Here is a 13,986-nt window from a genome sequence, read left to right as displayed (position 1 = left end):
ATGACAGATGCAGTATAATGTGGATAAGTGTGAGGCTATCCACTTTGGTGGCAAAAACAGGAAGGCAGATTGTTATCTGAATGGTGACAGATTAGTAAAAGGGGAGATGCAACGAGACCTGGGTGTCATGGTACATCAGTCATTGAAAGTAGGCATGCAGGTACAGCAAGCAGTTAAGAAAGCAAATGGCATGCTGGCCTTCATAGCGAGGGGATTTGAGGATAGGAGCAAGGAGGTCTTGTTGCAGTTGTACAGGGCCTTGGTGAGGCCACACCTTGAGTACTGTGTGCAGTTTTGGTCTCCTAATCTGAGGAAGGACGTTCCTGCTATTGAGGGAGTGCAGCGAAGGTTCACCAGACTGATTCCCGGGATGGCAGGGCTGACATATGAAGAAAAACTGGATCGACTAGGCTTGTATTCACTGGAATTTAGAAGAATGAGAGGGGATCTCAAAGAAACATATAAAATTCTGACGGGATTGGACAGGTTAGATGCAGCAAGAATGTTCCCGATGTTGGGGAAGTCCAGAACCAGGGGTCACAGTCTAAGGATAAGGGGTAAGCCATATAGGACCGAGATGAGGAGAAACTTTTTCACCCAGAGAATTGTGAACCTGTGGAATTCTCTACCACAGAAAGTTGTTGATTCCAGTTCGTTGGATATATTCAAAAGGGAGTTAGATGTGGCCCTTATGGCTAAAGGGATCAGGCATGTGCATTACCTTGGGGAGAAATTCTTGCTGCAATATGGAGAGAAGGCAGGAGTGGGGTACTGAAGTTGCATGATCAGCCATGATCATATTGAATGGTGATGCAGGCTCGAAGGGCCGAATGGCCTACTCCTGCAGCTATTTTCTATGTTTCTATGTTTCTATGTCTAATGCAGCAATGTGTGGCATGCTGAGATATTGCAGAAGGCGGATTCGATCGTGGCTTTCTGCCACCACCACCCTCTCAGGCGGTGCATTCCAGATCCTAACCACTCGCTGCATAAAAAACTTTTTCCTCATGTCGCCTTTGGTTCTTCTGCCAATCCCCTTAAATCTGTGTCCTCTGGTTCTCGACCCTTCCACCAATGGGAACAGTTTCTCTCTATCTACTCTGTCCAGACCCCTCATGATTTTGAACACCTCTATCAAATCTCCTCTCAACCTTCTCTGTTCCAAGGAGAATAACCCCAGCTTCTCCAGTCTATCCACATAACTCTTAAGTCTCTCACTGATGTAGAAGGTAGGGTGGGGATTGGGACTAGCTGAGGTGCTCTTGCAAAGAGTTGGCATGGGCACAACGGGCCAAATGACCTCCCTCTATGCTGTAACCATTGTATGATTCTATAAAAGCAGTTAGAAAAATGCGACAAGAATTTCTCCCCAAGGTAAAGCACATGCCTGATTTGTCCTTCAGTTTTTGGTGCTTAGTTCAGCTTCTCCCAATGAACTGTATAAAAGACAATGCATTTTGTGCAAGGTGCCACTTCACCCATCTTAATAAAGCCAATAAATATTGCACCAAGTCCTGCTCACCCATCACCCGCTGTGCTCGCTGCCCATGTCCTAACTCTCACCAAGTCCCGCTCACCTATCACCCACTGTGCTCGCTGCCCGTGTCCTAACTCGCACCAAGTCCTGCTCACCCATCACCCCCTGTGCTCACTGACCTACATTGGCTCCCAGTCCATCAATACCTCAATGGTAACATTTTCATCCTTGTTTTCAAATCCCTCCATGGCCTCTCCACCTCCCTTTATCTGTAACCTTTTCTAGTCTGACAACCCACCCGAGGTCTCTGCACTCCTCCAATTCCGGCCTCTTGCAGATCCCCAATTTCCTTTGCCACACCATTGGTGGCCGTGCCTTCAGCTGCCTCGACTCAAAGCTCTGGAATTTCCTTCCTCAGCCTCTCTGCCTCGCTCTCCTCCTATAAGTTGCATTTTAAAATCTACTTCTTCAACCAAGCTTTGGGTCACCTGTCCAAACATTTCCTTATGTGGCTCGGTGTCAAATTTTGTCCAATAATGCTCTTGTAAAAAAAATGGCTTGAATTGCCTTGGGACGTTTTAACTATGTGAAAGGTGCTATATAAATGCAAGTTGAAGGTGGTGTTAATTTTGTTAAACATGAATACATTATTACAAACATGCAACAGCTTTACCTGTGTTCTTCACTCATATACACAGGTGAGTAAGCACAACTTAATGGACAGGGTTTTTAACATAAAAATGTATGATTACATTTAATTTTTATATGTTTTAAAACTCTTACGCTGGTAAAAGTAAGCTATATGGCTGCTTTTACCAGGCGTAAAAGTTTTAAGGACATTCGCTGGTCATGAGTTGGGTAAATTGCCCAATCTCTCCCGCGTGGATGTCCTTCTCCCAGGGATGTGGAGCACCTGTCAAGAGAAACCTTGACAGATCGGAAAAGTCGGTTTTCGGCGCATGTGAATCGCACCCCGAAAACCGGCTTTTGCAAGGCATCGACAGGTTCGTGCGCACTTCGTATGGATTTGGTGAGGCCGGAATTTTCGGCACAACTTCACAGGTGAATAAGCACAGCTGTTTCTGCCCGAAATAAATGGAGCTCTTCAGATGCTATAACTGGCAACTTTGAAATTGGTGTTAATGCAAATGGCGAATGGCCATCGTGCTTTGGCTGATCTAAACGACTGCCAATTTACAACCTAGACATTCTAAGTGATGGGTCTGTACTTGCGCATATCTCCATTTTAAATAAACCACCCCTTATTGCTCCTCCAGTGTTTCAGTGGGAGAGTTCAGTGTGGTACTGAGCCATTCAGTTTAGGGAACTACATTCAGTTCTGGACACCGCACCTCAGGAAGGATATATTGGCCTTGGAGTGGGTGCAGCCCAGATTCCATGTCCACAGATCCCAGAAAGTAGCAGGTCAGATAGATAAGGTGGTTAAGAAGGCATACGGAATACTTGCCTTTTTAGCCGAGGCATAGAATACAAGAGCAGGGAGGTTATACTTGAACTGTATAAAACACTAGTTAGGCCACAGCTGGAGTACTGCGTGCAGTTCTGGTCACCACATTACAGGAAAGTTGTGATTGCACTAGAGAGGGTAGAGAGGAGATTTATGAAGATGTTGCTTGGACTGGAAAATTTTAGATATGAGAAAAGATTGGGTAGGCTAAGTTTGGAACAGAGGAGGCTGATGTGAAACCTTATTGAGGTGTATAAAATTATGAGGGGCCTAGATAGAGTGGATAGGAAGGACCTATTTCCCCTAGCAGAGAGGTTAACAACTAGGGGGCACAGATTTAAAGTAATTGGTAGGAGGTTTAGAGGGGATTTGAGGGGAAATTTCTTCACCCAGAGAGTGCTGGAGGTCTGGAACTCACTGCCTGAAAGGATGGTAGAGGTAGAAATCCTCACCACATTTTTAAAAGTATTTGGATATGCACTTGAAGTGCCGTAACCTACAGGGCTACGGACCAAGAGCTGGAAAATGGGATTAGGCTGGATAGCTCTTTGTAGGACACAATGGGCCAAAATAGCCTCCTTCCATGCAGTAAATTTCTGTGATTCTGTGATTGACCAGAATGATACCGGAACTAAAAACATTAAATTATGAGGAGAGGTGGCAGTGACTAGGCTTGTATTCATAGAAACATAGGGCCCAAGTTTCGGGCCGTGCCTAAAATGGCGCAGCCCAGACCTGGACGCCCGTTTTTCGCACCACAAAGTGCGCCTAAAAAAAACGTACCTATTCTCCGGCTCCCTGCAGGTCCTCTGGAGCTGGGCGCGGCGCAGCACGAGCTGTGGGGGGCGGAGCCAAGTCCCTGCACTGAAAACAGTGCCGGGATCTCTGCACAGGCGCGCTTGTGCAGTAGCCCAAAACTGTGGCGGGGGCCTGAAGCACACAGCCCCTAGCCCTGGCCGAATGGCCTCACTGGGGCTGCGTGGATAAGGCTCCTCGGACCCAACCCGACCCCCGCTCTCACCGCCCGCCCCACAGGAGACTCAACCTCTGCTTCCCCCTGCCCCCGGCGACCCGACCCCCGCCCCCCCCCCCGGCGACCCGACCTCCGCGCCCCCCCCCCCCGGACCTCCGCGATTCTTCCCCCTCCCCGACCTCCGCGACTCTTCCCCCACCTCCCCCCCCCCCAGGACCTCCGCGACCCCCCCCCCCCGAGACCCGACGCCACCTACCTGTAAATCCAGCCCGAAGTCTTGGGCTCGGCCGTTCAGCCTCCTTCTCTCCCTTCCCCCCCTCCCTCCCTCCCTCCCTCCCTCCTCCCTCCCTCCTTCCCTACTCTCTCCTTCCCTCCCTCCTTCCCTCCCTCCCTCCTCTCTCCTTCCCTCCCTCCATCCTCTCTCCCTTCTACCCCCCTCCTGCCCCCTCTGCCCCCTCCCCCACTCCTTCCCTCCTTCCCCCCCTCCTCCCCTCCTCTCTCCTTCCCTCCCTTCTCTCCTTCCCTCCCTCCCCCTCCCTCCCCCTCCCTCCCCCCTCGCCCTCCCCCCCTTCCTCCCCTCCCTCCCTCCTTCCCGCCCTCATTCCCTCCCTCCCTCCTTCCCTCCCTCCTCTTTCCTTCCCTCCTTCCCTCCTCTTACCTTCCCTCCCTTCATCCTCTCTCCTTCCCTCCTCTCTCCTTCCATCCCTCCCTCCTCTCTCCTTCCCTCCCTCCTCTCTCCTTCCCTCCCTTCCTCCTCTCTCCTTCCCTCCCTTCCTCCTCTCTCCTTCCCTCCCTCCCTCCTCTCTCCTTCCCTCCCTCCTCTCTCCTTCCCTCCCTCCCTCCTCTCGCCTTCCCTCCCTCCCTCCTCTCTCCTTCTCTCCCTCCCTCTCTCCCTCCCTCCCTCCCTTTCTCCCTCCCTCCCTCCCTCCTCTCTCCTTCCCTCCCTCCATCCTCTCTCCTTCCCTCCCGTCATCCTCTCTCCCTTCTCCTCCCCTTTCCCCCCCTTTCCCCCCCTCCCCCCTTCTCCTCCCCTCTCCCCCCCTTCTCCTCCCCCCTTCTCCTCCTCCCTTTCTCCTCGCCCCTCCTATCCTCCTCCACCCCCCTCCTCCTCCTCCTCCTCCCCCTCACCCCCCTCCTCCTGCTCCTCCACCCCACTCTCCCCAGCCCCCCACCACCCCTCCTCCTCCTCCCTCCCCCCACCCCCACCCCGCTTCTCCACCTCCCCCTCCCACCCCCCTTCTCCCCCTCTCCTCGCTGTCAGAAACACAGACACTGACAGACAGAGAGTGAGAGACACACACACAGACAGACAGAGAGATAGAGACACACTGGGGGGGCCGTCCAAGCACGCTGTTGGAGGACTCCTGGTGCTGCAGTCGGTAAGTAGAAAATGTTTTATTTATTGATTTTTTTAAAATTATTTTTTTTGATTGATTTATTGGTTGATTTATTGATGTATTTATCATTTATTATTGATGATGGCTCTTTATTTGTAAAACTGAAGTGTTTAATGTTTGTAAACTTCCCTTTAAACGCCCCCCCCCCATTCCCTACGCCTAATTTGTAACCTATGCCTGATTTTCTAAAGTGTAGACAAGGTTTTTTCGAACGTACAAAAATATTCACTTACTCCATTCTAAGTTAGTTTGGAGTAAGTTTTCACTGCCTAAACTTTGAAAACAGGCGTAAGTGGCCGGACATGCCCCCTTTTGAAAAAATAATTCTGTTCCAAAGTGAAACTGTTCTAACTGACTAGAACTGGAGCAAACTAAATGCCGAGAATTCAAATTTCTAAGATACTCCATTCTAAACCAGTTGCTCCAAAAAAACAGGAGCAACTCAGGCCGAAACTTGGCCCCATAGTGTTATGTATGCAACCCTATGTAACCTGCACACTACCGCCACCAGAGGGCGTATCTGTTGGAGTCCCAAGGGATCCCAGCATCCCTTGGGAGCACTGTATATCAGCAGGCCTCCCATGCTGTACCAGCCCTCTGGAGTTAGAATAAAGAGATTAAGGTCACACTTACTCACGTCTACAGTACTCAGCTACATTGCTTTATTCAAGACATAACAACTGGCGGCAAGATAACGAGACCATCACGCGAAAATGCAGAGAACTGTTGGCATCCTGGAGAAATTCTCAGAAGGGGATGATTGGGAGGCCTTTGTGGAGCGACTCAACCAATACTTCGTGGCCAATGAGCTGGAAGGGAGTGTGACTGCTGTCAAACGAAGGGCGATCCTCCTCACCGTCTGTGGGGCAACATGAAGAATCATGAAGAATCTTCTTGCTCCGGTGAAACCAACAACAAAATCATATGAAGAACTGTGTACGCTGGTCCGGGAGCACCTAAATCCGAAGGAAAGCGTTCTGATGGCAAGGTATTGATTTTATACATGTCAACGGTCTGAAGGCCTGGAAGTGGCGAGCTACGTCGCCAAACTAAGGCGCCTTGCAGGACATTGCGAATTCAATGGATTCCTGGAGCAAATGCTAAGAGACTTTTTTGTGCTTGGCATTGGCCATGAGGTTATCCTTCGCAAACTATTGACTGTTGAAACACCGAACCTGAGCAAAGCCATAACGATAGCCCAGGCATTTATGTCCACCAGCGATAACACCAAACAAATTTTGCAGCATAAAGATGTTTTGGCAAGTACTGTACACAAAGTAACGTTATTTTAAGGCAGGAATGCATATGGCAGAACCTCAGATGACTCAGAGTCCGTCATCAAGCGTTAGTGCGAGGCAATTGACCTTATTGGCACTGCATAGGTGATTATCAAGCCCATCAATGCTGCTTCAAACACTATGCGTGCAGAGGCTGTGGAACAATGGGATACCTCCAGCAAATGTGCAGATGAGCTGTAACCCCTGCAAACCACCACGTTGCAGAGGAAGACCGATCCATGGCGGATCAAACTGAACTAGAGACTCAAACCGAGGAGGTAGAAGTGTACGGGGTACACACTTTCACCATGAAATGTCCACCGATCATGTTAAAATTTGAACTGAATGGAATTCCAGTATCCATGGAATTGGACATGATGCGAGTCAATCCATCATGAGCAAAAAGGCCTTCGAGAGGCTGTGGTGCAACAAGGCACACAGGCCCAAGCTGAGCCCTATTCATACCAAGCTGAGAAATTATACTAAAGAGCTGATCCCTGTAATTGGCAATGTAGCAGTAAAAGTCTCCTATGACGGAACAGTGCACAAACTACCACTATGGATTGTACCAGGAGACAGCCCCACACTGTTCGGCAGAAGCTGGCTGGGAAAAATCAGCTGGAACTAGGACGACATCCGAGTGCTTTCATCCGTCGACGATGCCTCTTGTGCCCAGGTTCTAAGCAAGTTTCCATCGTTGTTTTAGCCAGGCATCGGACGTTTCTCAGGGGCAAAGGTGCAGATCCACTTGATTCCCGGTACACAATCGATCCACCACAAGGCAAGGGCGGTGCCATATATGATGCGAGAGAAAGTGGAGATCGAGCTAGCAGGCTGCAACGAGAGGGCATCATCACGCTGGTTGAGTTCAACGAGTGGGCCAGTCCGATTGTTCCGGTTCTCAAGGGCGATGGCACGGTCAGAATTTGTGGGGACTATAAAGTAATGATTAACCGTTTTTCGCTGCAGGACCAGTACCCACTACCTAAGGCAGATGACTTATTTGCGACGTGGCAGGAGGGAAGACGTTCACCAAGTTGGACCTGACCTCGGCCTACATGACGCAGGAGCTGGCGGAATCTTCGAAAGGCCTCACCTGCATCAACACACACAAAGGTCTGTTCATCTACAATAGATGCCCATTTGGGATTCGATCGGCCGCGGCTATTTTTCAAAGGAACATGGAGAGTCTGCTAAAGTCGGTTCCCGGCACCGTGGTTTTCCAGGATGACATATTGATCACAGGTCGGGACACCATCGAACACTTGAAGAACCTGGAAGAGGTTCTAAGTTGGCTAGATTGTGTGGGACTCAGGTTGAAGTGCTTGAAGTGTGTTTTCCTGGTGCCAGAGGTCGAGTTCTTCAGGAAAAGAATCGCGGCAGACAGCATCGGACCCATCGATGCCAAGATGGAGGCCATCAAGAACGCACCAAGACCACAGAACATGACGGAGCTGCGGTCGTTCCTGGGACTTCTCAATTATTTTGGTAATTTCCTACCCGGGTTAAGCACCTTGCTAGAACCTCTACATGTGTTGCTACGCAAGGGAGATGACTGGGTATGGAGGAAATCACAAGAGACTGCTTTTGCGAAAGCCTGAAATCTGTTATGTTCCAACAAACTGCTTGTCCTGTATGATCCTTGTAAACATTTAGTGTTAGCTTGTGATGCGTCTTCATATGGGGTCGGGTCTGTGTTACAACAAGCAAACGAATCGGGAACATTGCAACTGGTCGCATATGCATCCAGGAGCTTGTCCAAGACCGAAAGGGCCTACAGCATGATTGAAAAAGAAGCTCTGGCATGCGTTTACGGGGTAAAAAAAATGCACCAGTATCTGTTTGAGCTTAAGTTCAAGCTAGAAACTGACCGTAAGCCGCTCATATCACCATTCTCAGAGAGCAAAGGTATTAATACCAATGCCTCTGCTTGCATCCAAAGATGGGCACTCATGTTGTCTGCATATAACTATGTAATTCACCACAGGCCAGGCACAGAGAACTGCACTGATGCCCTTAGTCGGCTACCATTGCCCACCACCGGGGTGGAAATGACACAGCCTGCAGACTTGCTCTTGGTAATGGATGCATTTGAAAACGAAAAGTCACCCGTTAGAGCCCGCCAGATCAGGACCTTGATCAGCCAGGATCCTTTACTGTCCCTTGTAAAAAAAACTGTGTCCTCCATGGGAGCTGGTTCAGCGTCTCAGCGGAAATGCATGAAGAGATGAAGCCGATCCAGCGGCGCAAAGACGAAATATCCATACAGGCGGACTGTCTTTTGTGGGGTAATCGCATGGTTTAGCCGAAGAAAGGCAGGGAAACGTTTATACGCGACCTACACAGTACCCACCCAGGCATAGTAATGATGAAAGCTATAGCCAGATCCCATGTGTGGTGGCCTGGCATTGACTCAGATTTGGAGTCTTGCCCAGGGAGGCACCGCTAAGTTTGTGGTCATGGCCCTCCAAACCATGGTCTAGGATCCACGTTGACTTCACTGGCCCGTTTCTACGCAAAATGTTTTTGGTTGTTGTAGACACTTATTCAAAATGGATTGAGTATGTAATAATGTCTGTAAGCACGTCCACTACCACCATCGAAAGCCTACGAGCCATGTTTGCCACGCATGGCCTACCTTGATGTCCTTTTCAGCGACAATGGGCCGTGCTTCACCAGTGCTGAATTCAAGGAATTCACGACCCGCAATGGGATCAAGCACGTCACATCTGCCCCGTTCAAGCCCACATCTAACGGCCAGGCAGAACGGGCAGTCCAAACCATCAAGCAAAGCTTGAAATGTGTGTCGGAAGGTCCCTGCAGTCCCGCCTGTCCCGAGTCCTGTTCAGCTACCACACAAAACCCCACTCGTTCACCGGGGTTCCCCCAGCCGAGCTGCTCATGAAAAGGGCGCTCAAAACAAGGCTCTCTCTAGTCCACCCTGATCTCCATGATCACATCGAGGGCAGGCGGCATCAACAAAACATGTACCATGATCGTGCAAATTTATCATGCGATATTGAAGTCAATGACCCTTTATTTGTACTCAACCATGGACATGGTCCCAAATGGCTTGCTGGCACTGTCATATCCAAAGTAGAGAGTAGGGTGTTTCAGGTCAAACTCACAAATGGACTAACTTGCAGAAAGCATTTGGACCAAACCAAACTGTGATTCACAGACAGCCACGAGCAACCTAAAGAGAACACCACCAACTTCAACCCTCCGACACACACACAAGTGGCAACTGACATCACGGTTGACCACGAAGCTGAACTCATCATCCCCAGCAGCCCAGCAAGGCCAGTTGCGCAGCAGCCCAGCGAAGAACCAATCAGCTCACCTGAACCTGCATTTGTACCGAAACGATTGACTAGGGAGCAGAAAGCCCCAGATCGTCTCACCCTGTAAATAAGTGTACTATTGACTTTGGGGGGGAGGGGGGAGTGCTGTTATGTATGCAAACCCATGTAACCTGCACACTACTGCCACCAGAGGGCATATCTGTTGGAGTCCCAAGGGATCCCAGCATCACTTGGGAGCACTGTATATAAGCAGGCCTCCCATGCTGCACCAGCACTCTGGAGTTAGAATAAAGATACTAAGGTCACATTTACTCACGTCTACAGTACTCAGTTACATTGCTTTATTCAAGACATAACACATAGAAACATAGAAAATAGGTGCAGAATTAGGCCATTCGGCCCTTCGAGCCCACACCACCATTCTGCTGATCATGCAACTTTAGTACCCCATTCCTGATTTCGCTCCATACCCCTTAATCCCTTTAGCCGTAAGGGTCACATCTAACTCCCTTTTGAATATATCTAACGAACTGGCCTCAACAACTTTCTGTGCTAGAAAATTCCACAGAATTCAGGTTCACAATTCTCTGAGTGAAGAAGTTTCTCTTCATCTCGGTCCTAAATGGCTCGCTCCTTATCCTTAGACTGTGACTCCTGTTTCTGGACTTCCTCAACATCAGGAACATTCTTCCTGCATCTAACCTGTCCAATCCCATCAGAATGTTATGTTTCTATGAGATCCCCTCTCATTCTTCTAAATTCCAGTGAATATAAGCCAAGTCGATCCAGTCTTTCTTCATATGTCTGTCCTGCCATCCCAGGAATCAGTCTGGTAAACCTTCACTGCACTCCCTCAATAGCAAGAATGTCTTTCCTCAGCTTAGGAGACCAAAACTGTGCACAATACTCCAGGTGTGGCCTCACCAAGGCCCTGTACAACTGCAGTAAGACCTCCTTGCTCCTATACTCAAATCCTCATGCCATTTGCCTTCTTCACCACCTGCTTCGAGTTTAGAATATTAACTGGTGAGCAAATTGAACTGTTTGCAATGATTAAAGGATTTGATCGGGTCGATAGCGAGAAATTATTTTATCTGGTGGGAGAGTGGAGAGCAGGGGTGGGGGGCATAACCTTAAAATTAGAGCCAGGCCGTTCAGCAGTGATGTCAGGAATCACTTCTTCACACAAAGGGCAGTGAAAATCTGGAACTCTCTCCTCCAAAAAACTGTTGAAGCTGGGGGTCAACTGAAAATTTGAAAACTGAGATTGATAGATTTTTGTTAGGCAAGGGTATGAAGAGATATATAGAACCGAGGCGGGAAGATGGGGTTAAGGTACAGATCAGCTATGCTCAAGGGGCTGATTGGCCTCCTCGTCTTCCTATCAGGCACTCTACCCCACCAAGATTCAGTGCCTTCAGCAAAGGAGGGAGAAAAGTGGGTTGAGTTGTGGGAGGGAGGTGGGTGCTGTGTGGAAATAATATTCCACCTCTCCAACTTATGGAGCCTCTGATTTCAGTCCGATCACTATGTGGGGGGAGCAGTGAGTGAAGAATCGTCACCTGGGGGAACAGCAGAGGAAAACGTAGGGAGGAACAATTACAGCATTCCCTGAAAAAATCGGAGTAATCCATTTCTGTCTGCTTCTGTGCTCCAGTCTGAGGGATAAAAACCCCAGCCCTCACCAACAAGTAGCGAATACGTCTTAATTAGTAAATAGTCATTAACTTAACCCACCAGAGACCAAATCTCCTCCTGATCTGGCACCAAGTATCAGTTCCTGTTGTGCGGAGTACCATTAAGATATTACATTTTCCGATAGAATTCCTGCCACATTCACGTGTTTCTTTTGTTGTTTAACATATTAAGTGACAGAAATCAGTCCATCCAAATCCCACTGCAGACACTTGAGCACATCACCTAAGCTGACACGCAGTGTTGAGGGAGCCCTGCACTGAGAGAGGTGCCGTCTTTCAGATGAGACGTTAAACGGAGGCCCCATCTGCCTTCTCAGGTGGATCCCATGGCACCATTCTGAAGAAGAACAAGGGAGTTCTCCTCCATGTGCTGGCCCAATATTCCTCCCTCAACCAACAACCAGAACAAATGATTTGGTCAATATCACATTGCTGTTTGTGGGAGCTTGCTGTGCGCAAATTAGCTGTCGCGTTTCCTAAATTACAACACTGACTGCACTTCAAAAAGTACTTCATTGTCTGTTTAGCGCTTTGGACGTCCCCACGTTGTGAAAGGTGCTATAGAAATGTAAGTCTTTATTTTGTTTTTCACCACAAAAGTGATTCATTGTATGTGGAGCACCAATGCGATGTTTCTGAGGCGTGATAATGCACTCTATCACTGTCAGTCTGTCAGTGCTGCTATTTAATCAGTCATAAGAACACAAGAAATAGGAACAGGAGTAGGCCATGTGGCCCTCGATCCTGCTCCGCCATTCAATATGATCATGGCTGATCCGATCGTGGACTCAGGTCCACTTCCCTGCCCGCTCCCCATAACCTTTTATCCCCTTATCGTTTAAGAAACTGTCTATTTCTGTCTTAAATGTATTCAATGTCCCAGCTTCCACAGCTCTCTGAGGCCGCGAATTCCACAGATTTACAACCCTCTGTGAGAAGAAATTCCTTCTAATCTCAGTTTTAAATCTTTCCCTTCTGAATTTCTTCCAGGTCTTCATGAATTGTTACCACCAACTCCACAAAGAGTCACCTATTATTGTTCGTGAAATGTTCACATTGATTGAAAATTGGTTCAACGACAGGCTACCAGAACAAACGGAAAATGTTATGCAGAAACTTTATTAATTTATATTGGGGTTGAATGAGTTGTAGAGAGGAGGAGGAGGGGGGGGGGGGGGGAGTAAAACCAATTACAAACCATCTAATTAACAAAATTAAACCTTTTTTTTAATAAAGAGCCATTGAAAGCCGTGAATAGATTTATTTCCTTCCTTGTGCACCCATTGTTTCTGTGTGTGGAGAAACACTTTTCCTGATCTCAATCGACGTTTCTTTGTCCCAATCTGCTGCTCACTAACACAAGCCGTCTTTTCTTACCCCGATCCAAGGGACAGCACTGTAGTCGCAGGCTCCCCCAGCATTGGAATTACATGTCACAGTGGATGGATTGGGAGTGCAATAAAGGGCAAGAGTAGGTTCACATCCAAACAATGGTCACTTCTTAGACCCACTCCAGAGATAAAAATCTAGGCTGACACACCAGTGCAGTACTGAGGCCCCGTCTGCTCCCTCAGGTGGATGTAAAAGATCCCACGGCACAACTTTGAAGAAGAGCAGGGGAGTTATCCCCGGTGTCCTGGCCAATATTTATCCCTCAACCAACATCACTAAATCAGATTATCTGGTCATTATCACATTGCTGTCTGTGTGAGCTTGCTGTGCTCAAATTGACTGCTGCGTTTCCTACATTACAACAGCGACTACACTCCCAATGTATTTCATTGGCTTTGGGATAGCCTGAAGAAAAGCGCTATATAAATGCAAGTTAGGCCTTCCTTTCTTTCTGTCTTTCTCTCTTGCTACTTGCACGTGGTAGACTCTCATCAGCCAAGCTTCTATTGGAGTACCTCACCCCAACACTTTGGTATGTGAGACTGCAGAGCTCCCTCGCACTCTGCTGAGACTATCAAAGGAAGTGGCCCCAGCACCAAACATCACTGAGGAGTTGAGCAGTCTGTTGATCTGCTGGAGGTGAGCGATGGTGGTGACGATGGAGGAAGAACAAGGGAAAAATTGCTGCCCAATTCTCTTCCTGCTCAATTTGTGGATCAGGTTTATGCTTTTAAAAAACATTTTGCCACGCTTTTACATCTGGTCCTCTTGATGGCTCAGCAGCTCTCACTCAGGGGGTCCCTACATCTGAATCTGGGTCTCGACTAAGATTTGAATGCTGCTGCCCTCCTCAGTTAGAATAGAATCACACTGCACAGGAGGAGGCTGTGTAGCCCAACAGCTCTTTGAAAGAGCTATCCCATTAGTCCTATTCCCTGGCCCTTTCCTCACAGTGTCACCTGTGGCTCAGTGGGTAGCATTCTCTGCATCTGAGTCAGAA

General features: G+C 48.6%; 1 protein-coding gene across 2 annotated transcripts in view; it reads left to right on the top strand.

Moving 5' to 3' along the window:
• LOC139277340 (monoglyceride lipase-like) overlaps window positions 1-13,518 on the top strand; it is a 73,375-nt gene extending 59,857 nt beyond the window's left edge. For both annotated transcript variants that reach the window (XM_070895686.1, XM_070895685.1), the window contains one exon: window positions 12,585-13,518. In XM_070895686.1, coding sequence (XP_070751787.1) covers window positions 12,585-12,719 — 135 coding nt within the window. In that variant the 3' untranslated portion in view covers window positions 12,720-13,518. The remainder of the gene's footprint in view (window positions 1-12,584) is intronic.
• The last annotated feature ends 468 nt before the right edge of the window (window positions 13,519-13,986 follow it).

This window comes from Pristiophorus japonicus, chromosome 12, assembly GCF_044704955.1.
Source record: "Pristiophorus japonicus isolate sPriJap1 chromosome 12, sPriJap1.hap1, whole genome shotgun sequence".
NCBI classification, from domain to species: Eukaryota; Metazoa; Chordata; class Chondrichthyes; family Pristiophoridae; genus Pristiophorus; species Pristiophorus japonicus.
The sequence above is the reverse complement of the archived record's forward strand: the minus strand, read 5'-3'. Positions and strand labels throughout refer to the sequence as shown.